Below are 27,553 nucleotides of genomic sequence, written 5' to 3'. Positions count from 1 at the left end.
AATAACTTTGTGCACAATAACTTTGCTTGAGAAAAGACAGGAATGGGAAGTTATTTTTTTAATTTACAAATTAATATTTTGGAGCTCATATTTCCAACAAAAAAAAACTTTCAATTCCAAATATTTTGTAAGAAAACCTATGTTTTGTATTCTAACTATATTATTCTCTATACTTCCTACCCAAATTATTCTTCCCCCCCCCCCCCCCCCCCCCCAGGAAAAAAACAAAAGAAAATGCACTGATACAAAAACAAAAGTAATTATTGTCTGACCAGACAGTTAAATACTTCTTCCTGTAACAGAACAGTTCCTGGTAACATATTAAGTAACAGTAAAATAGACAAAATGAGAAAAGAAGAATGTGAAATTACAGTTCAAACGTCGCATGCTGTACTCATCACTGGAAAAAAAGATCATGAAAAGTTGAAAAGTGCGTAACAATTCAAGATCTACATATGCAGAAGCCATTTATGCATTGACCATAGTGTCTTCTTAGTGCTCGTACCTACCTATCAGAATGCTTAAAAATTTACTTTGATCATTGTATTATCTTACAGCTAAAATGGGTAAAAGGGATTACCACCTTTAATACAGTATGTTAATGAATAAAAATACACATTTTTTCCAAGGATAAAGATTTTCTAAGTACATTCTAAAAACAATGGTCCTTCTCAATCAGTTTGGAATAGTATGCAAGGTCCACTTCTTAATAGAAGGGGGTATTTTTTGTTTATATTTTTAGATAATTAATTTTGAACATCTCTCCATTGTAAAAATCTCCAGAAAAATATATCCTCTTTCAGGAACTTACAATACACATTAAAAATACCTACAAACAGGTTATTGTCCATTTACAACCTTCTGAGCTCAAGAGCACAATTCTTGGGTCATTTAATTTATGCAATTTCAAACAGGCTGAACTGTGAATGTTCCGGTTAACTTGAACCATGCCAGCAACATGGACAGTTTAACACTTAAGAAGTATCTGCCTAATTACGTATGGTTTTAAACAATGTTAGTCTTTTTACATCACAGTATATATGGCATTTCTTAATTTAACAACAGAAAGGCACAGTCGTTAACCCATAAGATACAGTACCTGAATCATACATTCTCTATCTATCACCAATGCCAATCCAGACAGCGTACTCTGCATGGGAGGTTAAAGAAAAAAGCTTTTTTTGTTGTTTCCTTTTTTAAAAAATTGACCTCATTACAAGTTTGGTCCATTAAAACGCCAATTAGCTGAAATATCATGAGGCAGGGCTTCAGGTAATAATTGAGGGAAACAAATTTGGCAGTGTATGGTCCAACAACTTGAATAAGTTCCTCTGAAATAGAAAACAAACCATGAGGGGAGCTTTCTGCTTAGACATACCTGTTGAAACGTCAGTGTATACAGGTACAGTATGACAGACATCCCAGGTACATTCGCTGCATCCCGCACACAAACATGCAGACTTGGTTACAGCAATAAGGCCAGACATAGCATTTACAGAGTTCAGCACTTCTCAGGAACTGTACTTGACCCCCAGCCCCATACCCCACCAGAGATGTGCAATGTCCTTTAAATGCTTTGCCTGCTACGTATTGCTGTTAAAGCGAAGACTCTGCCGAAAGCCAAGCTCACTGGCCTTCCCTTGGCAAACTAGTGGACCTCTTCAGACAGCAACCAGCTCTCTTCTTCCTTTTTCAAGTGATGGATCTGCATCAAGAAAGACCCATGAAACTGAAGAGGCGAGGAACAACGAACACGAGGGAGAAGCCAACCATTCCGTACGTAATATAGCGATAGGGAAGCTCGACTTCCATGCGCTGTCTTGCTTTCCGCACATCATCGAGCGGTATGCGGAATATTTTACACGCCAGTGGGATGGTAGCTTTTTTCATCGCTATTTTTGTTAGTAGCAGGATTATTACTCCGATCAGCAACCGCAGTATGGCTTTTCCAAACACAGTCACGGTGAGAGAGGAAAGAGATAAAGGAAGCGTGTCGGGAGGAGGATCTAGGTCTATGCCCATCAGGTAGTTCACGTGAGAGCCACAGGCTACTCCGGCACCACAGCCCAGTATCTGAGCCGTGTCTCCTCGCGATGTGCTCCACGTGTCCAGAGTGAAAGAGAAGATGCCCAGGGCTAAGTGGAGACTGATGATAATTAAAGGTGCATACTTGTAAGTTAAATTGAAGTTATCGATCAGGTCCACAACTGGGTGGAAGACAATCAGGATGAGAATAGCATAAAGAAATCCAGCAATAACATCCTGTGAGGAAAGACAAAGATGTTTTCAGTGTAACAACTATTTCAAAAAAAGAAGTTACAGTAATATAGAGACAAGCCTAGCTGCTCTGTTGCTAAAATCTATTTGCAAATTCCTGTCTTTTCACATTTTCACATTCACTGCACAAGACTTTTTTCTTCTTTTTTATGTTAAGGGTAAAGTAAGCAATTATATTTGGTCAACTATGAACAGGACATCTGCATCATGATCAAATAACGTAGACCTACCTATCTGCTGGCTACAACAGCCTTTATCCAGGACTGGGGCATTCCAGCCTACAGTCGGCACAAAGCCAGCCCAGCTAAATGGCTTCTGCCAACTTAAGTTTGCTGAAAAGCTCCACACTAGACCTCAGTGCCTGGGGCCAACAGAAAGGGGGCTGGCACCAAAAACTGGTGAGGCAGCAGAGGACTGCTGCAGCTAGGCATTAGGGCAGCTGAGACTCCACACAACTCCAGTTTCAGAACAAACACTGAAAGAACTGAGGACCGGCTCCAGGGGTGCAATGATTAAAGCAGAGGAGGGAGGGGGGAACTTCTGTATCTTCTCACGGTAAGAAAAGTTTGAAACAAAGTTTGGGTTTTATTATCATCTTTTAAAAGTGGCTGTTCTTAATGAAAAGGTTCCTCTAATACTTTTTCAGCTTATCAGTAAGTTTCAACCACTGCTAATTAATCACTTGGTTGCACACTATCCACAAACGTTGTCACCTTTAAGAAGTTTGTTAGAAATCCAAGCACTAGAGACCAGATCACCTTTATTCACGTGAATATCAACTTCTCCATGAGCTGGGTGTGACTTCCGTCAGCAGTATTTGTATTGCTGTCTTGAATTAATCATTTTTATTCACTTCCACTAATTAAATGCCTGATAAAAGCTCTCATACAGTTTGACTGATACAGAAGTCAGACTTGCTGATTTCAAAATTGATCACAATAGCATTCTGCTGTATTTGCCACCTTCCCCCCAAGCTTAGGCAACACAGTTCATTTATATAATAAATTACAAAATTAATGGAATTCACTCAAATGCTACCGAGATTTGAGAGCTCTGAAAAAACAATCCACATGATGCTCAGCTGTTTCTTGTATGACTTGGTTCTAAGGCATTATCTGTTGTCAGCTGAAGAAACAGTTCATCACAATTGTCTTCCATTCAAATGGTTCTGACTCAGGAAGCCTCCTAATCGCTAATGCAAATAAATCATTCATCTTTTTCTCCAGCTGCCTTATTTTCATCCACAGGGATGTGGCTGCCCCATCCCTGGCAGTGCCCAAGGCCAGGCTGGATGGGGCTGGGAGCAGCCTGGGCTGGCAGGAGGGGTCCCTGCTCATGGCAGGGGCTGGGATTAGATGGAATTAGATTGATCCCTGCCAACCCAAACCATACTATAATTTTCACGTGCACCTTTTACACTACCTTCATCCACCAATTTAATTACTCATTACCAAGTTTATCACTTTGTCTGCTCTTCTCCTTTTAGGAAGTGATCTTCAAAAACTTCTTTAGCCATCCGTACTAGTGGTCTTACATTTCAGATCACCATTTAGTAGCACTCTTGTTTCTCCCATTTGTGTATTACATGCATTCACACATGTATTTTTAAATCCGTTTTAATAGATAATTATGTTTTTCAAGGATGACAGCTATGTTATGTTTCTTTTGAAACTTTGGCAAATAAAACACTAGCACATGCTTTGAGTAGCTGACATGAAATATGAGAGTACATTAACAGCCACTCCATTACCCTGCAAAAATTATTTCTGCTCAGTGATACTCCCTTTTTTGTAAAACATCACTGAGACCATTTCAATATAGTTCAACGTACCTTTCTTTTTTGCCAACAAGAGCAAATGCAATCTTAAAATACTGCAACCATAAATCAACAGTTTTCTAAAAAGATTTACGAATCTTTAAGGTTCTTAAGTACACATTACTGTAAATCTTGATAATGCATTTGTTTACATTTTTCTGTTTCATTTAGCTGTCACTTCTTATGACAGACTGAGACTTTCGAGCAGTACTGTCATCTAGAAGACCTCGTACAGAAATCAGCAAATCAGCTACCCAGGTACTGCATCTGGGTATTAACATCATTATTTGTATTGATCCCAAGTTTAACAAATAACAACAGTTACAGAAACAAGGAAATAATAATGCAGTAAGCTGCTAGAAAATTGACCCAAATTGCTGACATCAAGTACCCAGTTATTTTAGGGGAAGCTAAGAAATACAGCTAAATGTGTCTGGATGCTTCATTCCTGTTAACACACGATTGCTGCATGGTAAGGATGGCCTACAAAAAGCAAGTACACATTGCAGATCACATTGTAGTGGATGCTCTCTGCTAAGGAAATACAAGTATTCTGTTCCTATACGTACCCTATACATCCTGTGTATCTATTCTGTACCTTATATTACAGCAAATTCTAAAATAAATAAAGCTAGATGCAATTATTGTACTGTAAAAAAATATATTGAAAAAGCAATGGAAGTTTATGAAACCAGAAATTATCAGAAATAGTTAAAATAAAAATTTAGGGTATCTTACCAAAATTGAATGCATTCCCATATAAATTCGACTACAGCAAACCAATAAACACCAGCAGAATGCAAGGATCAGTCCAAATATAAGGGGGTACTGGTAGGAAAAAAAAAAAAAGAAAGATTGTATTAGAATTTGGAGAAAAAGTTCACTCTATAAAAATTCCATGGTTAACCCCACAAAAGGAACTTAGCAACAACCAATTACTGCAACTTCTGCTTACCCTTTTTCTTGCCCTAGCCTACCCAAGCCTATAAAAAGCAGACTTACTGATAAAGTCAAAACTTTGTAAAGTCAAACTTATTCCATTTTTTCCTTGTCCTCTTCCTTTGCATTCAGGCTATATGAATTTCAGGATGTTCGTTTTTTTATTTTTTTTTAATTATTATTTTTTTTTTTTTTTACCAGACAAAGCAGTACCAAGTTGATAGATCTCCAACAGTCTTGCTGTGCTATGGTATCCTAAACAGGGAACATAGCCAGGGGCAACCCTTGCATTATAAACTCTGGGTGAAGCAGCTGCGTAACATGCTAGTACCATCAACTGCTGTCCGGGCAAAATCTAGCAGTTCTACCTCTCTCCCGAGAAGAAAAAAAACGTAATAATTTATTGATGAGTTCGATTCCCTACAGATTGTTTTAGATGTTCTGCAATCCTTGACTCAGTCTCCAAGCATCAGTGTGAAACTCCTAGAATAGTAATCCTCTTTGATCTCTATAAAGCCTTAATTAACATGGCTGGTCTAAGAAATTTATCAAAAATATCATATAATTTTTTCCAGCTCTGGCAACAAACAATTTACTTTGTACATCATATACTAAGTTCCTACACTTTCTGCTAACTTCTATAGGATTTTGGATAAAATGTACTGTACTAACTTCACGTCTTACACCACGATAAGAAATACTTCCCCACTACTGTATTGCAAGATGTTGTACAAGACAGGATACAACTTCCTTTTTCAGTTTTAAAAAACATATTTTAGTTCTGTAAAAGAGGTCATAAGGCAAAAAAATTACATTTCCAAAATTGTTTCACTTCCTACACAAAAGTATATCAAGATAAACTTTTTATTACTCACAATTTAAACAAGTAGGCTGGATATACTTGAATGTCAGAATAAAGAAGACTTGCAAATGACAGGCAATTTTCTTGCCTTTTCCCTTGCTGCTTTTATGGGCAAGCTGAAAGGTGGAATATCCACCACATTAGAGAAAAAGATCTTTAATTTACTTGGAGAAAATCATTCTTTGTGAAGGCTTGTAATGGAGTTAACAAGCTTCTAAAGCAGTCTTTCAACAAAAGGTTTGAGAAAGTATTACCAGCCTTCTGTATTATTCCATTATTGTTTGAATTCTCATTTCCAGGATCATGTTAATATGACAAACCAAAAAGAAAAAATCTCTCAGAAAATCACATTTCACATTAAAATCTGTTTTAAGTGCCCAGCTCACAATTGTGTTGCATCTGCTCTATGCTAATTCACTGAGCAGCATGTTTCTGCTACAGCAATCGTCTAGAAACTGTAACTGAATAAAATTATATCCCTAATCATTTATTTTTAGCTGAAACGATGAAGGAATGAGCTCAGAAGCTGGAGCTTTGACAGGAAGATGAAGGAAGTGCCAGGATCAGCAGGCTGCAGCAGGAACGATACTGGGATAAGTTTGGATTGTGGGGGAGAAGATGTTGGAGCAGCTGAACAGCAACGGCCTAAAAAGGAGCATAAAGGAAAAGGCATGCGTGAGGAGTCCTAGGCAGGCTGTTAGGAACAGAAACTCCTACTTTGAAGAACACTTTGGAAAGAGTTTTCACACTACTTTTTTTTAAACGTTATTAAGAACAGATATCCATTAAAACATCCGAAACCAGTCACCAGCTCAGTACCTCTGCACCAAAGCATCTGTATCCAAGAGCTCAAAACCTTCCCTATCACGTCCCAAATAAAAAGCCAAAGATAAGTTTTGCACTGATTCACACACTCTACAGTGCAGAAGAATTTTTAACTGTAGCAGAGACAAATGACTCTGACTGGGATAGAGTTCATATGACCGGCCCACGAGTGTGTTTGCAGCATTAGGCACGTTCTGATTTGCTATTTTTAATTATTTCAATTTGCTCTGGAATACTATTCTACAATGAAATAGTTAAGCAGCTTTTTGTGATTAGCTCCCACGCTAAGCATTCCCTCTCCCTTGGTCCCCACTGGCACGCTTGGACAACGAGCAGTTTATCTCAAGGGACAGTTACTTTAGAGACTGATACAAAGGAGCTTCAGACAGCCACCTCTGTGTACCATGCACAGGAATAATGTTTAACCTACAGAAGGTTTTAACCTTCCTCTCTCCTGGTCTGTGCCGGTGTTACGTCCACACCTCCCAGCACAGCCTGCGTAACCAACTGCTCCGGTTTTCCTCCCACAAGCCCAGAACCCACCCGGGGAGCATCACAAAGCCACGGGCACGCTTCAGGGCTCCGAAGCTCACTGACCTCTTTAGGTGCTAGCAGAAATCCAGCCGAACCACCGCCCTGCTACAAGGCACAGCACCAATCCCTGCCTCCCCTGGGTGCTCGCTCCTGCCTCCTAAAAGCAACCGAAGCAACCGGGTTCAAGAATTCCTCGAGCACCAAACCGGTAGCTCCTGCTTGAGATCTGCCTCAAGGTGATAAGGCAATCACTAATGTTGTCCTCAGCATAAGGGATGAGCACACCAGGTGACTAAAGGAGCACATTAACACTCCCACACACTTTGCAGCTCACCAGACAGCTGCTCAGCAGCGTGCCAAGTTGTAACACCAACAGGGGATATCACCGTAATCCTTAAAAAAAAGCTTATGCTATGAAGTTATTTCCAAATCACTGTCTGAAAATAAAACGGTACAGAATTACTAACAAGCATTGTCTAAGTGCTGTTGCATCTGGAAAATGACTGCCTGGCTATATTTTGCATATATGCACACACAGGTTACACCATGGCTGTTATACCATGGCCGTAGGTACTTGCAACCTCCCACTGCCTAGGCATGTGAAATCCCCCAAACACCATCCGCCACCGACTTGCATAATGCCTTACAAGTACTAACACTTATCGGCCCTGCTTCGCAAGAAACCGTATTTCACAAAGCTTCTCTCCCAGTCACAAATGAATCTTCAAAGAAAAAACAACTTTTACTGTGTCTTCTACTGTAAATGGCTGTGGTATGAAAGATTAATGGGAAAGCTTTAATATAAACCAATCTGAAGTACTTGTGGAAGAAAGTAACTTTAAAAAGGGGGGGGTTATTAAGTCTTATTTTGGAAAATATAACTTCTAAGTTTGTAAATGGGAATAGTTATCAATTACTTCTGAGTTATAAGCTCATATTTTGTCTATACAGTTGTATATATAATATACATTCTGACAGTTTCTTAAATGAAAGAGACTAAATCAAGACTGCAGACCTCCAGCAATTCTAGTCCCATGGCTCCTCACATGCCACATGAGACCCACAAAGGCACAAAACATCAAAAAGACAAGTTCACTTCTACCCTCTCTCCCAGGTCATCGCTATTCTTATGCAGAAGGCATCGCTTGTTCCTTCTGAGAACAGAATTGACGCGTCTTCAATCCTGACCATACTTCAGGTCACTTAGAGTCAGATATTTTTGGGGATGGTCTTAATTATATCTATCTCCATCACTTCCACACCACCTCAACGGTTTTGAGCTATGTGGAATATTTATTGAACTGCATATGGCATTCTTTGTTCTACAGTAAGAAGCCTTGTGATTTGAAAATCATAACAAAAACACTCACACAGTACTTAGTCTGAACTTCAAAATCACACGTTGACTCAAAACCAACATTAACCTGGTATTTTTCTCCTTGAGAAAAGTACCCACACTTCGGATTACATCACAGCACTGATAACCAGCTTGCACAAATATTTTTCCCCAAAGGTCAGAATAAATCTTTGATAATATACGTAAGCACGTAGCACACCATGCTACAAACTGCAGTAGAGGCAGATGGAATCGACAGCAATGCAGAGATCGTAGATATAGAAATGCAACATACAGATTAGGAACATACGGTCATTGACGTTTGGGCTTTCAAATGCTGAATTGATGTTTCTTTAAAGGGGAAGCGTTCCAGTCTTCATATGTAAAAATGAGGGACAGATCATCAAGCCTTATGTTTTCAAGTGAGAAATTCCCACTTTCTTCAACCTCATCCTCTAAAGAGGACTTGCAAGCATCTGACTGGATCACAGAGCAAGCTTTTCCCTGAAGTGCCTGTCCTCCCTCCTCTCGATCTGACTTGATGCCAAGAGTCTTAATAACAACCATTGTTTAGAAATGCTCATAAGGAAACAATCCATCTGAAAAGCTTTGACCTCGGTCAGAAAATTCCTTCTTTCATAACAGAAGATTCGTTCGACGCTCAGGATGCTCGTTTCTTTTACACCCCTGGAGTGCATTCAGTACCCGAGAAATGTTCAGTGTCCACAACGGGTTCCAAACATTTTCAGAGTTCTGCACTATGATTAGAAAAGATCATTGAGTAATAAATAACTCAGAAGTTCAGCTTGAGCTTGAAACAATTACAGTGGGCCAGTTAGTAGGAAGAACCCAAGCAATACTCGGAGCATCGTGCCTTTATTGAGAGGCTTGGGCTGTGTGTGGGCAGCAGCCCATGCAGGAGCTGTTAGCGATGTTTGCAAGATGACCGAGGCACTGCTGGGCCAGCTGAGTACAAAACACACAGCATGTGATAATCATTTTTTTTTTGAGAAGGCAGAAAAGGGAGAAGATGGTGTTTAAAAGAAAAGGAAATACCATTTATGAGCCATTTTAGGAAAAATAAAGACAAAAAATAGCCTCTTCAAAAGATGCTAAGGGGTAAATAACAGTGGTTGAGCTACATTTGTTACTTTCTTCTGCTGACCAACCTTAACATAAAAAAGCACAAATCTGAGTGATACGTGCCTCTTCTTTAAATCCCAATATAAAGATATCAAAGCCAGCCTTGCAGAGAGCTAAAGGTTTAATTTTCTGCTATGCATCTGAAAAGAAATCAAGAGTTGCAACAGGAGCTGCAGCCTGTTACTGCTTCTCCTCGCAACCATCAAACAGCAGTCCTTCCCTCGGCACACCCAGCAAGAATCACCAAGAGCTTCCTCTTTTTATGCCCTCAAAACCTAGAAATGTTTTCCTGCAAGCTGAAGTTCTCTCAGTTCACCCAACAGACTATGTCAAAGTATGAGCCATGTTTTACATGTGTGCAATCCACCAAGAAAAAAATATCTTCAGAAGTGAAGTGTTCCCTTTGAATCCCTTCTGCTCCAAGGACTCGGCCTCTAACCTTACTGTACTTGTTTTTGTATAGTCCCCCAAGATGCTCCACACAAATTAACGATTTGTTTGTACAAAACTGGAAAGTGTTGAATGCCAATCAACGCAGTTCAATAGGACAGGCCGGTGTGTAGCCCCAGCAGAGATTCCCCAGTGGTATTTTAATAGGTTGCTTGCACAGAATAATTCAAACTTGTCAGAGTACCTGAATTAAATAAGACACACCATTTTTTCCAGCTTCCCCTACAAATAAGCTAACAACAGTAACAGAGCCTACAAAATATGACTTCACAACTCAAACACACAATGCCAACGCTGACCCTTCAAATTCCCAGCTCTTTCTCATGGCCTCCTGACTGTGGTATTTGGGGCTTTCAGATCACCTCTTCTATGCTTTTCAAGTCAGAAAAGTTTTTGTTGGATTGTTTTAAGCAAACCGTGTAATAAACCCATTAGACAAGCATACAGCTTGCTGTAAAATTCTCGCTATAGCAGTGCTGTGATGGGAGTTCATCGAACCCCAGCAGCTAATTAATCCCCCTGCCCAGGGGAACCTGACAGAAGTTACCCTTTAGAAACTGGAGTGCAGGCAGGCAATTCTAGAGGGAAAACTTAGCGGTGGTCAATCATAATGATGCAGAACTCTGAAATCCCAATGCAGATCCTGTCAAACCCATCTCGTGTTACTAGACTCATCAGCTTTGGTTGATAAAAGTCAGGGTGCAGATGAAAGACTTCTGGAGGGGTGTTTGACCCGGCACCACATTACACACACAATCAGGAGCATGAAGGATCAGAGCATAAAGTAAATGAAAACTGGAAAATACTTTGAGGTGTGTCAAAGAAACGATTACAGAATAGATGACTACTGGAAGTTCAGCTGCAGTGCTTGTTAGGGTCACCATTATCCTCAGCAGAGCGGAAAGAGTCATTGTGGACAGGATTTCTGTATAAAACACTGGCTTGCCAGCACACAGGGAGGACGATGCTGCCATATTCAATGCTTTCAGCTGCTACCCGAGATAAGCCCTTTCCGCAGAGGTTGGTTAATGGAGTTACAGAGGCAAGCTGCTCATCAATCAAGGCTCCGGGCTCCTGCTGAGCGAGTATCAACTTAACGAGGTTTGTTCTGCAGCCTCCAGCGGGAGTCTCAGCTCATTAAGGCAGGGCTCAGGAACCCATCACTGTCCCAGCCCAGCAGCTGCTGCCACAGCCAGGCTGGGCACCGCAGGAAATCGGGCAGAACAGGGTCTTTTCTGTCCCCCTGGCTGATCCTTTTTACCCTGAAAACAATCCAGCAGGGTTGTGACACATTCTGGTACCACCCAAACCCAAGCAGTGTTTATAATAAAGTACAAGTTGTCTATTTGAGAGCAGCAGTTCAAAGCCATCAAAATTAAAACAAACAAAAAAGGCTTTTTCCAATAGCCTCAGACTTAAGCTTTTGGAGATTTTGCAGATAACAAGTAGCACCTCACACCACCTCTTCCTCCCTGCTCAGCACAGCGTATAAGCCAGCCTGCATCGAGCTGTCAGTATTTCAAAGTAAGCAGGTTCTCCCCAGTGTGATAAAGGCTTAGTGTTTCCTACATCATATTAAGATCTGAAACCTCACTGTCTTAAGTGTTTGCCCTCTTATTTCAGGGTATCAGAGCTTCAAAGATGGAAAGAAAAATATCAGTGTCTATAATGCTTATAAATTCTAGTCGGTTTTCGACTTGAGCTTTGCAATTTGAGGTTACTGAAATGTCTTTGAAACAGGTTGTGATCCCTGCTGAAATTTAAAAAAATAAATATTTAACATGTGATGCAAGTAGAATCAAATGATTCTAACACAAGGAGAAACTAAAAAATTATGTTCTACAAGAGACAGAACAGTTAGCTATAATTAGCATTATCTTAACATCTGACTTTCGCCCCAAAGTACATTTGCATTGAACATTCCTTGTGTCCAAAGTCTCTAACAAAAAAATTATCACAATCATCTTTAAAATATAGCATCTCTCATAAAACTTACCTGAAAAAAAAGCATTTATAAGGAAGTATTTTAGTTTTACTATGGATAGCCCCACATCCTTCCAAATGCTTTGTGAAAGGCATGGAATTGTAACAGCGTTAGACAGACATTGAAAAATAGAAAACCACAAACTTAATTCAACAGATTAAAAGAAAACCAAAATTTTTGTTTTTTAAATGGGTAATTTGGGCCACAGCTACAAAATTAAGAGCAGATTTTCTTTGTTCTCCAGATTGTTCAAGGGAAAGACTCACAGACTGCACTTGATAGAAAATTACACAATACTAGGAAGTCATAACCTACTGAAGGCAAGCTCCAAATAAGCTATACAGGAAAGTGATTCCCTTTTCATCCGAGTAATCTCTTCTAGACAGTGGCTCTCTTTGGTCTACTATAAACCTTACATTGTCAAACTCAATTAAAGTTACCTTTACTCCAGCAGGAGACCTCTGCACGGAGTTACAGCTGTATCTCTTTAAATTCACTGTCTCATTCCACTACGATTTTTCTGAACAAATAACGCTAAGATGTGGACTCATTTACTGCAGTCAGGGTCCAAGTAACGCTTGCCTGAACACCCAGAAAAACTGTACCCCAACGTCTACCAACAAGTTTAAATCTCACCACTTGGAGCTGCTGGTAAATAGCTGCAATTTACTAAAAGAGCTGTGACAACCTCTCTCATCATTAATAGCTTTCCAAGAAGTCAGGATGTCAGTTGTTTCATTCTTTTTTTTAAATCCCGTTTCCAGAACAGTATGACACAAAGGTTGTCACATATATTCTCCTCCCTTTCAAAGTAAGGGAAATATGGAGAACAGCAGAAGCACTAAATGGAAGCTTGGCTGTTTTTAGAGGTATATTGAAAGATATTCAACATTCTACAGGTTAACTTTTAATAACTAGAAATTATTTTTAAATGCCTTGGTTTTTGTTTGTTTGTTTTCATGAAAGCTTTGAAGTAGTGGAAGTTTGTTTCAGAAAGGTTGTTTTTCAAATCTGTTTCATAAGCAAAAATCAATTCATCTGAAGACTCGATTTGCTCCCCGATTTCTTAAGAGTGGTTTTAAGTGAAGAACATCAAGGCTGAATTTTTATAATTTCTTAATATGCATTCATTAAAAATGCATCTAGTTAATTAGCACAATATTTCCATAGACTGCAGTTAAACTTAATCCAGTTAAGTTAAAAAATTAAAAAAATATTATTTAACACTGTCATTTTGCCAGATACACAAAAGCAATCAAGCCAGGCTGTCCTTTGTACACATGACAGCATGTGCAAAATAACTGCCTGATACTACCCCATGAGCTTTCCTACATGCCAAGAAAAAATCCCATTCATTCTTTAGGTGACATCAGCCCCACACATCTAACAAGAACACTAATCAAATATTCAGATTGCAGTCAGTCATAAAAAACAATGTTAATCTTAAGCATCTCGGTGACAGAACTCCAAACATTTATTCTGTGAACTCCCACAATATGTGACACTCGATGCCTGCACAGATGCAGCAGAGTAGGATTTCACATTTTCCTAGCAAAGAACATGAATCCCTAAGGGCTTCCTTTTGGGCACACAGTATCACCTTACACAAATATATACATAAGCTTTGATAAATAGAGGCCAAACATGACTTTGTGTCCAACCCTCAGCTCCTTCCTTCCTTTCAGGCAGCCATTCGATATACAAAGATAAAGCCACAAAGTGTCACACCACGACAGCAGACAACTGGTGACTGCTAATAGTAACTGGAAGATAAGGGCTCAGCTCCTGAATAATAAAGCTTAAGAAAAGGGTTCTCCACAAAGGTGACACATGTGACTTAAGATAGCCAGGTATTATAATGAGAATTTGTAAATATTAACAGCTTATAAGTAGACTTATTGCTTAACTTGTTAAACATTATGCACAGAATGCTAAAACCTGACGTTTGTTGCCAGGAAAATGCTCTCCATTTACTACTAGAATTGGTGCTGTGATTTGGAGAACCACGTACATGTTGCGCTTTCTTTGGAGTTGTGTTGCCCGTACCGCAAGCAGCCAGCACCGAACCAAGAGCACAGCCTGCACACACCAGATGTTCCGTGTTACTGCAACTTAACACACACTGACTCAACGTGCAATAGACATCTCCAGATTTTGCTGAATGAAGGCTCTGAAAAGGTTCAGAGATTGGCTCCTGCTCATTTTTGGCACATTAAGAGTTGCAAAACCACCTGAAAGTACGAGTACTCCTCAAAGCAAAAATAAGCATCTCCAGTTTATGAGCAATTAACCCCCCCCCCCAAAAAAAAAAAAAAAGAGTTAAAGAAAAGGCAAATTGATTCAAGTTACGAAGTGCCTCAAAGCAAGAAATTTAAAAAAAAAAAATCAGAAAAAGAACTTCAGATGCTGACTTGCCTCCCCATTCTCAGTCAGCAGGACCAAAAGCCTGCAAAACCATCCAATGCCTATGCAAACGGCGTGCACGCAAACCACCCAACCTTACAACAGCTAACCTGGAAAACCTCAAGAAAGGCACACACGTTCCTAGGGCTGATTTTTAGGTCACAGCGAGGCGCTCGCTCGCAGTAAGACTTGGGCTCGGAAGACGAGGCGATCGCTCAGAGTAAGGATCAGAGGACAGAAATACCGGAGCTGCTCCAAAATACGGCAGAAATATTGAAATAGTGGAACTGCTGGGAAATATTACAACTGCTCTTAGGACCTGAGTGATGCTGGAAAAACGAAGCAGTGATTGTGCAGAGGCAAAGAGCCGGGATTTCACATTCCACCCCCACCCAACCCTTTCCATACCCCCCCCCCAGGGGTGCAGGCACCCCAGGGTGTGTGTGTGGGGTCCCAGCCGGTACCTGCCAGCGGCCGTAGCTGAGCAGCAGCAGCGCCAGGGGGATGGCGGTGCCTGACATGGCGTGCGTGGAGGGCATGCTGTACTCGGAGCTGTAGAACACCTCCAGCTTCACCACGGGCGGCGAGGCGGGCCGCGGCCAGCGGACCACGTCCTTGGTGCACTGCCCCACGTACATCACCCACACCCAGACGATCACCAGCCGCCGGCCCAGCCACGCGTCCACGTTCCAGATGCAGCAGGGGAAGAAGAGGATGTAGAAGAGCTCGTTGCCCAGCTCCGTGCCCAGGCTGAACAGGTAGTACAGCAGCCGGCTGCGGGTGGCGAACTCCTGGCAGCCCCCCTCCTCCTCCTCCTCCCCTGACAGGGAGTTGCGCCGCGGCCGCCGCCGCCACCCCTGAGGGGCGCCGCTGTCCCCCGCCGCTCGCCCCGCGGGGCCGCCGTTAGCCACCGGCCCCCGGCCCCCGGCTCGCTGCTCCGCCTCAGGCCAGCCCCAGGGCCCCTCCACGCCGCACAGCCGCTGGAAGGCGGCCACCTTCTGCGGGTCCCGCAGCCCCGCGGCCAGGCGGCGGCACACAGCCATGGCCGGCACCGGGCACCCCCCTCACCGCCACCGCCGCCCTCCTCAGGCTCGCTGCCCGCCCGCCTGCCCGCCCGCAGCCTGGCGTCACCGCCCCCCTCGGCGCCTGCGCGCAACGCCAGGCGGCACGGGTGGGGAGCTCCCCGCCAAAGCTGCTCGCGGCGCGGATTGGTCGCGGTGGGCCGTAGCTCCCGCCCACAAGGGAAGGAGGAGCCAATCAGGGAGGGGTGTTGAGGGAGGCGGCGGGCGGCGTGCTTCTGCCTCAGTCTCCGCTTCAGCCTCGAGTGTGGGGCGCGGCCGCGCTGTCCCCATGGCGGTCCCCACAAGCTCTCTGTTTGTCCTCTCTCCTGACCCACGCCGAGCCCCTCTCCCTCAGCTTAACCTCCACTGCTCCCCGCTGCCCAACAGTTCTGTGCCCTGCCTTGATACCCCATGTGTACTCTGCCTCAAAATCACAAGGTTAAGCAAATGGGAAATGAGCTGCTTCACGCCATCTCTGTTAAAGCACAACATGAGTGGCTGCTTAGCCTAACAGCAATCCCAACCAAAACAATTCCTGTGTGGAATTCAAATAATAACTCAAATGTGGTGTGGAATTCAAATAATAATATCTTTGGACCACGTGGCCTTGGAGGTCTTTTCCAACGTTAACGATTCTATGTATAAAAAGTTGAAGGAACCCGACAAATCTATGCAGTTTTATAGCAAAAATAACTTTGTGCTTCTTTGAGATCATAAAAATTGAGAAAAATAACTTTGCTGCTGCCTCGTTAATGCTGTGACAGTAAACCGTGTGTGTGGCCCGATCCCAAGCAGATCCCTAATCTGTAGCAAGAGCCTGGGAGCTGCTGCAAAAATCTAGGTCAAGGATTAGTGGAGTCCTAAATAATGATGGCCAGAACGGCTGGTAGGAGTGTCCCATCCAAACTTAGTGAGCTTTAACCCAGCCAAACATAAAGCTGTCTGTCAAAGAACCAGGTGTGAAGGCTGTAACTGTCGGATAAAAGATTAAACCCTGGGAAGGTAACGGCTCTGAGAAGGATTTAAGGGTCACAATAAAGAAGCAATTAAATAAGGGCTCTTCTGTACAATACTGTAGCAGAAAGAAAACATTAATTGATGTATAAACAATGGAATAAACCAATACTTATTGTACTTCTCATGTTTGGCCCCAACACCATCCACAGGACAGTGCATATGGTTCTGGTTTTCATTTTTTGAGGAAGAATACTGGAAAATAAGAGAGCTCAAAACACTGAAGCAAAATGTTCTGGTGGTTGGGGAAAATGCATTACACTGGGAGGCTTTAAGAGCTCAAGCTGTTAAAAGTTATCTAAAAGGATTGAGAGGTGACTTGATTGTAGTGTATAAGAACATTCCTGGGGGAAAGTACAGGATATTAAAGGGCTCTTTAATCTATTGAAGAAAGGCATAATAAGCAGCAGTGGCTGGAGGCAAAAGCCAGACAAATTCAAATAGGAAATAAGACACACATTTTATATGGTTAACCACCAGAAAGCATTCCCAAGAGAAGCTGAGGATTTTCCATCATTTTATGTCTTCTGCTGGAGATTAGATGTATTGCTGAAAAACATTCTTTAGCCAAGCAGAAGTTACATTTCGGTTTATTGAATGAATACGGGTTGAAATCTGATGGTCCATGATATGCATCGTGTCAGGTTAATCTAGTGGGACCTTCATGGTTTAAATTGTAAATGCCAGAAGGAGACATTTCATTAATAACCATGAGCATTAGAATCATTTTTTTTTTCCATTGAAATATTTATGTTCCATAAAAAGCAGATCTGAATTAAGCATTCGACTGCAGAATATACTTACTGAGACACGATCTGGAGGTTTTGGCCTTTTGATTCCCAAATTTACCCTCTTGGGATTACTTGAAAAAAAACCCTCTGCTTTTCCATTTAAATTTCTGAAGTAATAATAGATCCTTGCCTGGAAATTTCATATAAAATCTATATCGTAATCATCCAAGAAACTTTTCACACCACGCATATCAATTATTTAAAATTGCCTCGAGGCCGAGAGAATCACAACGCCTCAAATGAATCCTGATAGATTTCATGTTTTGTACGTTATATATATTTATATGTTGCATATGTTTGCATTACAGAGGCTTAACCTCACTTGAGGCATTATCATGATATAAGCAATTATATTACCAACGGAGCAGCTGCTATTACAGAAAGAGGGATGAATGAGATATAAATAAGATTTCAGTTCAGCAGCTTGGCAGAGAAACAGAAAAAAAAAAAAAAAAAAAAAAGAAGAAGAAAAAAAAATAAAAAAATAAAAACACCCCTGAAATGGTACATGATAAATTTTCCGTCTTCCAATTTCTCTGCCTCCTGAGAAACGTGTAATGCTAATCCTGCAAGACGTATGTGCTTTCTAATTTAAATGCTTCCCTTCTTTCTGGCTCTTGAGCAGAAAATGCAAAAACGGGAGCTGAAAAACAAGCTGCCTTCTTCTTTTGTGTTTTCTTCCCAGAGTCAAGCCACAATCTCCCCTTAAACCCAGAACAAACTGAGATCTGTTAATTAATTTAATGATGAATTCTGGAATGAGATCTGAATTTTGGAATGAGATCTGAATAACTGTGCAGGGAAAAAAAAATCACAGCGGTTACAAAGGATGTAGTGAGACTTGTCTTTATGGTATGCACTTGGTAACTCTTAAAAAAAGCTGGAAGTGTTTGCATGTGTGGTTGAAACTTGTTTACTTTGTCTTTGAACTATTAGTGTGAAAATTGCATGGCACTGAAACTGAAGAAGCTTTTGTATTACCTTTGTGTATTTGAAGTGAGTAACTGCTGCAGTGGGCACTCGGGAGGAGGGTGGAGTTCTCCCTGCAACTGAGCTTTCCCAGAAAACGTCTCCTCGTGCTGCCTGCAATAGATGGCCCCAAAACTGTTCCGAATACCTTACAGTTTACCGTGCAAGTGCCCTCTGAGTGTGACACCCATAACACATGCTTTTCCAAAGATGCCTGGCAAACCAGCGTGCTCACAGCCACGTTCCCACAGGCCATAGGTATTCGAGCAGACAGCTGCGGGAAGGGCTGGCAGAGGAGGTGCAGAACACAGCACGCTCACAGCTGCTGCTGCGGCCACCCTGCCAACCTGACAGAATCAGGACTTCATTTATTAAGCAGAAAATCTCGCTTGGTATCCATGTGGATGGCCACTGCTTGCTGCTTGTATTTAAGGTGCTGGTTCTGCCTTCAAAGCTCTAACACTTGGAGAAGAGCTTATCTCCATCACCGCCAGCCAGCTGGTTTTCTCTCGCAACATAACTGAAGGAGCAGGTGGCAGGGCATTCTTCAGGGCTGTGGGACCTGTTTTCTGTCATTAACTGAAATTGCTCAAATTTGGTCATCTTTTTTTGAGCAAAAAGCATCTATTTGGTAGCAATTTTTGAAGAGAATTAAAGTAATTTCCCAGCATGATGAAGGTTAGAAAGGAGTGTCTGTAGAGGTCTAAGTGGCTCGATTCCTGGTGAAATGATTATTCTAAGGCTTCTAGGGTTTTGTTGTACTACTAATGATATTAAAGTGCCTACAGTCAGAGGCAGGCTTCCTTTTAGGTAATTTTGAATTTAAATGAAAAAAATATATGGTAATCGTACCAGGGTTGTTATTTTTTTTTTTAAGAAATTTAGTGAGTTGAGTACCCAGATTTGATTCATCACAAGATTTAATCTTGAAAAATATATGGGAGAATAAGGAAATGGATATTATTTCCAATTCGTATGGCTTATTGTAAGCAAAAACAAACAAACAAACAAAGCAGAGTGCTTTCATTTATTCCTGAGTACCAGGAATGTAACAGCTGTGTTATTCTCAATGGGTGAGGCTAAGATAGTATATAACAGTGCCTTTTTATTCTTTGTTTGCTTTTATAACACATTCACTGTGTAATTGGCTTTTGTGAATTTGCTGAATTCTTCGGGCAAGTTTCACTGTTCACACACTATTAAATTGCTGCTGTATTTTGGTATGATAGGGGAAGGTCACCGGGTGCCTCGGAAACCTGATCTGTTGGCAGGCCAGATAAACTGAGCCATGATGGCCCAAGGAACATTAATTTAGTGACAGCAACAAAAGCAGAAAGCCCGAGCTGTGTTTAAATGGAGAATGTTTTGCTTCAGAGCTACAGACCTGGATTTTCCAAGGAACGGAGAAAGGTGGCATCAGTGCACCCCTAGTTTAGCATGGAGGGGCAGAGCACAAGTTCATGTGTCACAGGACACACTTCTTATTACACTGCCACCTTGTTTGGATGAGGGCTGAGTGTGCCCATCATCACCGAATCTGCCCTGGTGTTGCTTTTCCTCCATGTGCCTATGTTGACACATGGTCTTGGAAACACGGTGACAGGTAACACAGATACAGGGTGCGTGGTGTTAGGATTTGCTACAACAAATGCAATGATAGGATCTGCTCGGCAAAGTCATTCTAGGAATGCAGCTGTTATATTCTTTTTCATTCTATTGTGAACTTAAATCCGTGCATTTAACCATGTCACATGCCAACTCAACTCAAATAAAGCGACCTTATGTAAGGCATGTTTCTGTTTTATTAAAAATGAGATTATTCATTTTATTCCACATTATTTTAAATTCTTATATGTCCTCAACAGTAGCATCAGATTGTCTTTCAGTCGTTAACTGGTAACTCCTCAGAACTACTTCCCAAGGTGCTGGAAGACGTAAATCCTCCCCCCTCCATTTTACAACTGGGAAAGAGATACAGACTTGTAGCAATTGCATTACACTTCCATTTCTTCCAATTTCCCAGGTTCCCATAATTTAAAATTTTTTAACTGTGTAATCTACTGTCTCTGTGGTGGGAAAATGGAAATTTGCCTCCTGTGGTGTCTCAAAGAGACTAGCAAGTCTTGAAGCAACCAGCAAGCAAACAAACAAAAACCCGGGTCTTTTTGCCTCTTAGGCCCAGGATTTGGGACTCAAAACAATTAAATTGGGGAAGGCTGGGGAGAGGTTGGTTGCTTTGTGGGTGGTGGTTGAGGTTTGTTTGCTTTTTTTTTTTTTTTTTTTTTTTTTTTTTTTTTTTTTTTCAGAAAGAAGGAATCAAAAAGAGAGGAGGAGGTTTAGATTTTGGCTTCTTCAAATGCTTGGGATAATAACGCTTAGCAGTGGATGCAAAACTCCCCTTTCCAGAAGGTGTTTCTTCACTCAGCCTACCAGAGATTAAGCAGTAGGATGGTTTGGTTTTACTTGAAATAGAAGGGGTAGAATAAAATATACACTTGTGCACAGCTCTTAATCAAGCCAGAACCCTGAATTCAAGGGATTTTCTTCTTCCCCACACCATCTGAGTGTTTGTGGTTATACAATTCTTGCAGCTTATCACTGTCATTTCTGCAGATCCTTCAAAGATCTTTGTTCTCACTAAGACAGGAGTCAGTTCTTTCATACGTACTCCCAGCAACTGCAATTCCTGCATGTTCAGTGGAATTTTGGGTGCAAGAGCAGGGGTCACATCAGTGCCGTGCTGCAGGGGAAATGACTGCCCAGCACCCCTGATAGCGGGAAGTGGCTTCTCGTTGGAGTTTGCAGGGATCAGGACTCTCCCATTGCAGGAGTTACGGCTACACCAAAAATAAGAGATGCCTTTTCAAGAGGCTAGACGTGTTCTGATTACTGGAAGTCATCAGCGGGATACACCCCACACTGCTGGAAAGGAAATCTCGGGAATCAAGCTGCATAGCCGGAGCAGGAGAGTTTACCAATGGCATCCAAGGACATCAAAGGGAGGAGAAAGGCAGAGTTCAAACCCTGCCATCAAGCTCGGAAGTTCATGTGGGAGAAGCTAGGCAAGAAGAGTACACTGCAATAAGTCAGAGGGGAAGGGAGATTTTACACGATATGAGAATTGGGACGTGAAGCGTAAGATATGCAGCAGATGGGAATTTGCCTTAGCATGCACAGTTGCATGTTTTAATCAGTTCTGGGCTTTTTTCTTGGAAAATCCCAATTGTTGGGATTATGAAATGGATTCATGTTTAAGGGTGTGTCAAGTTACTCATCATCGGAGTAGGAGTGAAAGCTTCCCTAGGGTTCTTTCCGACAATGTTTGCTCATTTTCTATTCAGAGGTGAAAAAGAAGCCACGATTTGTGGAATACGTTCATAAATCATGCTAATTACGAATTCACCTGGGTTTCAGAAGCACTATTTGTAACCATAGATGTTATTACAAATGAGGTCATCCATATTATAACAAAGATCTGATCTGCAGCCAAAAAAAAGTGTGTGTGAGCACATGAAGCACTGTAGTATTTTCAATTTAACCTTCAAACTACAATCTAGAGGCCAAAGTTAAGCTTTTAGACTCCTTCTGCAATGCAATGGGGGAGGCAGGTCCCTTGACAGGCAGTCCAGGAAGTCTACAGGATGATGAGGGAGCCAGCCGATAGCAAACCAGATATGAGGACAGCTCTGAAACCTTGTCCCACACCCCAGGCAGGGCTCCAGATGAGATAACCTGAGTTATGTGCCACACTGGATCTAGGACAAATACTGATGGTACTTAGTTAGGAGTATTCCTATAAATAATTGGGCAGAGCTCACTGTTTTGCAGGGTAGGATGCCCACTTTTAGTGTAACTGCTTAGTGGTTAGAGCTCTTGCCTGGGAAGGGCCTTTCTAAGCCTTTTTTACAATGTGATTGCCAATATTAATTCATTCTCACTATGGTTCTGTGCATTGTGGGTGAGTTGAGAACATCCACAGCATCACCAAGAGCCTTCTCCTTCAATCTGCTGAAAATGCCAGCGAGCCACCTCTCTTGATCTCCCATCTTTGGGATATTACACGCTCCCTGTCCTGGGGAGGGTCTCGGGAAAAGGCCAGGTGCTCTCAACATATGAGGCCGCTCACAACAACGTGCTTGCCTTACCACTGCACCCTTTTCCAGATAATGCAACCCATGCATCCCAGGGCAATTCAGAACCTGTGTAACGAGTATGCTGACTGTAACCAGTAGTTCTGCAGGCTCGAGCTCTCCGGGTAGCATGATCGCTGCTGTTTTTCTTAATTACACAGAAAGTGCTTAGAATTATGTGGGTGTCTGTGATATTTCCTCGAATGTAAATCAAGCCTTAAAAAATATAATAACGAGGTGAGTAATTACAATTTTAGGGGTGGTTGAGTTGAAATACATAGGAGACTTCTATGACTTGCCCTCAGACATCCTAGTTCTTAAGTGCACTGTCACGATGGATGGCTTCCACAGTGCCGCTTTGCATACCAGAAATGGGACTCAGCTGGATCCACTGGGCCAGGTTCAAGAAAACTACCTGTAAACCTCCTGCTGCGGCAGCTGCCTGACCCCAGGGGTAGTGAGAATTCCCACCACCTACTTGTTTGTCCTGGCAGCTGCCCAGGTCACTAAACCAGAGTGCCCAGGTCACTAAACTGGAGTGTCCTGGACCGCCCCGGTAGCAGGGACAGGTAGGGCCAGGCACAAAGCAAAGACGTGTCCATGCTTTGCCTGAAACCCTGGGGAATCCCCCTTGGCTGGGCATTGCATCTTGCATCCCTCCTCCTGAATTTAGACTGTTGGCTGTAAAATGCAGCAGGCTAGAAGGAGATCAAGCAAGACAGTGCATGATTTGCAGTTTGGCAATCGGGGATGTAGGAGTTCCTTATTTGATGGAGATTAAATCCTTTGGCTGAAAAGGGAGCAGAGACTCTTGGTTAGGTGATCTGAATCAACAGGCACTGGGAGCTGCAATATTTGTATTGGAGCCCTCCTAAATCCTGCCCTTGGATCTCACTGGCATTAGTCATGCGAAGAAAGTTAAGCAGCCGCAGGTTTGGAGTCAGGGTATGTGAGTGGCTGGAACTGGCCAAGAACACCGGGCTGCTGATTCACAGGGCTGTGATGCAACTGTGCTTAGAGCACAGCCAGAATGCAGTAGCTCTACTTTAATTCGCCTGCACATCTTCTAATGCCCCCCTGGTGATCTGCTAGGCTGCTGAGAAACAAGCAGGAAAATGTGATGTACAGTCATTTTGAAGCAGTTATTCATTTTTGGGGGGTGTGAGATTGTATATCTGTTTGATCTCTGTATTTAGAAAGGAATTTTTAATAACAAACTGTGACTGGAGGAACTTGGAATATAGGTTCAACAGATGTGAGGCTGAGTGTTTTGGGGATTGTTTGGTTTTGCACCTTTACTGTGCAACTACATACTGTTGATAAAGAAGCATTTAAAACCAGCTTAGCTGACAACAAAGGAAGACAAATTATTATTCATGAAGGGGCTGGAGTCATCACACTCACCTCATCTTAAACTTTGCCATTTTTATGGCTAAACTCATGTTTTTCTCCTTATTTCTTGCAGGTTGAAAATGCTTACTTTATGTAATGTGGTTTTAACTTGTATGGCTGTCCTGCTTTCTATAGACATCTTATATCTAGATAGAGATGTGTACATACGCATGTACACCTCTTTTAGTGTGTTTTGTTATCATTAGCTTCATCTCCTTTCTCACCTGCTTTTGTGTGGTGGAAACTTAACCCAGGCGTGCAGTCAGGAGGACTCCTAAAACGCTATCTGATTTTACACACAAACTGTACAACTGCGTCAGTGCTACTCTTTAATCCTACCAGGACCAGTGGAGAGCTCAAATTCCTGGTCACAGGGTGATACCAGGGCTGTATTATTATATTTCAGCATGTTTTCTCTCACTGTTTAACTGCCAGCTGAAGAAAGGCACTGGCGGAGCCCTGGTGACGATGACAGCAGCAAGAGCAACATTTGGTTTGCTCTGGAAAAAAATAAAATAAAAATCCAGGCAGAATCACTCTTAATAGTGTTGTTTCTTTGCAGGCTATGGCTTGTAAGTTCTGCCTAGGGCAGGATCTTCCTCATTTATTTCTAGTTAACTTGGACTTTGTTAAGATGCAGGAGACACAGAGTGATCCAGTTGCTTGAGGACAATCATGAGTCCTTGGATGAGCATGACACTAATTATCCAATATCATTTACACAACCAAATCATAAACAAGGCCTAACTAAAATGATAAGGCTTTGTAGATAGAATCACAGGTTTGTGCACATTATCCAGTATGAAAGTAGAGCTGACCCTCCCGTCCTAGAGAAACTTGCAGCCTCTGAGTCCACAAGCTTTGAGGTCACCTTAACGCCAGCTTGATCTGTGCTATGTCCGGAGAATAATGGAGAGAACAAGAAAAACCCAGCGTGGCAATGACTAGCAGCCCTCTTTTAAATGCAGATCTAGTAAGAACACCTTCTGAGCTCAGCAAAACCACTGCCCTCCCACAAAACGCTCACTAGAGCAGAACCAGGACTTTTGTACCCAGAAAGAAATGGCATCTAGATGGTGCAAGAGGCCGTTCATCATGCTGATATTGCACACCACCTTCAGCGAAACCCTGGCAAACAGCCCTTCGCCCAAGTGGCTGACTCCAGCTTTCTAGTTTAGAAAAAAAATACAGTATTTTTTCTGTATTTTAACAAGCTGGTTTGATTTTTGAAACAAGTGCTTGGAAAAGTTACGCTACCACATGTCAGGCTCTCTTAACGTGAGCTTGGTGTCTGCCAGGGCACAGTCTTACAACAACCCAACAACTCGAGCTGAAATGCAGCTGTATTTGCCAGGGCATGCAAAATACTTGCAGGACAGCCTGAAACCAGAGTAAATCACAAATCCAAAACTCAGATCAGATTATCTGTAAGTCTGGCTAAGTTTTTTTATTATCTGTATCCATGAAGCTGGGCCATGTCTTCAAAAAAATCTGGCACGACTTATAGCTTTTGGCTTAACTGGATTAAAAACTCAAGTTTAAAATGTTTATATAAATTGACCTTTATTGCCTTCTGGTTTCAGCTGCGTTTTTGGCCACATACAGTTACTAATACAAATGCTCTTTTAATGCAGAGATGGAGGAAGCCTGTATGCATGAACCTGAGGGAAAAATAAATAAACTTAGAAAATCACCTTTTATTTTAAGGGTTACTTCTTGAAAGTTTGGGGCACACTCTGTAGGTTTTCAGTACAACGTGGTCTCTGAAGTAAAGCAGGCACATTGAACTCCCACGTGCATAATTACAAAAAAATATAATAAAAAAATAAAATTAAAAATGCCTCTTTGTAACACTTTGTCATGAACTATTTAGTTTCCAGTGCAGATACTGACGAGTGCTCTGACTTTGCAAGGACTTATCTTTATGCATCAGGTCCATGGGTCTCCTTGAAGTCCAGGGGGCTGAACATGTCTGAGCCTTGGCAAGGGCATAAAATGTTTGAAATGAGCTTTGGGAAGCCCATGGGACTCCTGCTGCGAGAACGAAGAAGCAATTTCCTTTCTTAGTGTCGAAATGCTCTCTGCGAAGATGGTAAAGGTAAGCGCTATAAATAGGGTGAGATATAACGAAATTATTTAGGCCCAGGTTGAGAGTTGCTTAATGGGCCTCTGGGGCCCTCCTAGCTCTAAATAAAGCTCAGAGGAGCCAGAAGTCTTTAACACCTCCGAAAGGTGTTATGTTGTTACCAGGAGGTGAAAATGTTATCAAGTGCTTTCTCCTCTCCGTGCTTCTATGCCAATAACAGGGAAACGAGGACACGATTTCCTCTGTAGATCAGCTGATGAGGAGTGGCAGAAGAGCTGTTTTCAATCAATTTCTCAGCAGCGTTTGTGAATAATTTCCACGTAGCCTTTCAGACACAAGAGCCTTCATACCCCTATGCAAAAACATGATTTCACTGAAACCTCTGATGTGTCCTTGCCGTCAACAATTGAAATCTGAAGTACAAATTGCCACACGATTATTGATAAAACAAAATGGGTACTTTGTAAGAGCAGTTTTCAAACTCTTTCCCATATGATCTAACGGCACTTGAAGGAGAAGTGCAGAGGGTGCAAGATTATAATGTTTGTTCCTGTGCTGGAACATTGCTGTCAAACTCCTATTCACGCCAGCTAACTACGCCAAAACCATAAAAACCAGTGCACCAGAGCATGCGCCCATCCCGTGCTTGGCATCAGAGTCCTTCACAGAGGCACGCAGCCAGAGCAGGTCATTCTGAAGGTGACAGGAAGGGAGTTTTCGAGAGGAACACCTGCAGGCAGAAACACCAAACCCCCAGCAGCGTGCCCCGTTTTCTCATGGCCAGGAACCACGGAGTCTGTGGTGGGCAACTCTGAGGGCTGGGAGTAGGGCAGGCCCTGGGCACAGGAGGTGGCCCAGGCCTCACTGGGAGAGGTGTCCCTCTGGAGAGGTGTCCCTCTGGAGAAATGTCCATCTCCCAGGGCTCACACATCCCCATAGCCCTCGTACCAAAATCTGTACACCCAGGTTTGCAGTGGTCAGGAGCCAGCCCTTGGCGCGCAGGCCCCGCTTCTCCCTGCACCATCTGCTCTGGCTTGTGGCCACGACCAGCTCAGAAGAGAGGGCAGACATTCGTGAAGTGTTTAAAAACCAGGCAGAACTGGGTTTTAAAGAGCTTGCTTAAAGAGTTTTTAAGCACGGCATCCTTCCAAAAGAGGCTCCAGGCTCATGAGTAAAGCTCCATGAGGAAGAGAAGGGAAAAGATGGTATTTCACCTGGAAAAAAAAAAAAAAATGGTATAAAGAGCCCAGCTGACAGAGGAGAGCAAAGTCTGGTTTAAAAAAACAAAAATGACAGGACATTTGCAGATTGTGGGCACAAGGGGGGGTGGATGCAAAATGTTTAGCTAAAAGAAGGCAGTGAAAAGTCACAGAATGGGTTTTTAATTACTCTGTCTGGGAAAATATTATAGAGAGATGAAGGGAAGGGCAAGTTTGCAGAGATAATAGAGCTGGAGGGACAGCCAAGAGATCAGAGGTTGTCACCAGTCGGCCAGTGCCTTTCCCCGGGTGAAGCCAGGCGCTGCAGCACCCCTGGCAGCC

General features: G+C 42.3%; 1 protein-coding gene across 1 annotated transcript; it reads right to left on the bottom strand.

Annotated features, from left to right (window-relative positions):
* Positions 1-319: 319 nt before the first annotated feature.
* On the bottom strand, positions 320-15,612 carry SGPP1 (sphingosine-1-phosphate phosphatase 1; the record flags this gene model as incomplete). Its single annotated transcript, XM_084287551.1, has 3 exons — positions 320-2,262; positions 4,832-4,921; positions 15,034-15,612. The coding sequence occupies 3 exons, from the start codon at positions 15,610-15,612 to the stop codon at positions 1,711-1,713; spliced, it is 1,221 nt and encodes a 406-aa protein (XP_084143677.1). The 3' UTR covers positions 320-1,710.
* Positions 15,613-27,553: the final 11,941 nt, after the last annotated feature.

This window comes from Netta rufina (assembly GCF_964035555.1).
Source record: "Netta rufina genome assembly, chromosome: 5".
NCBI lineage: Eukaryota > Metazoa > Chordata > Aves > Anseriformes > Anatidae > Netta > Netta rufina.
This window is presented reverse-complemented; position numbering and strand designations above follow the sequence as displayed.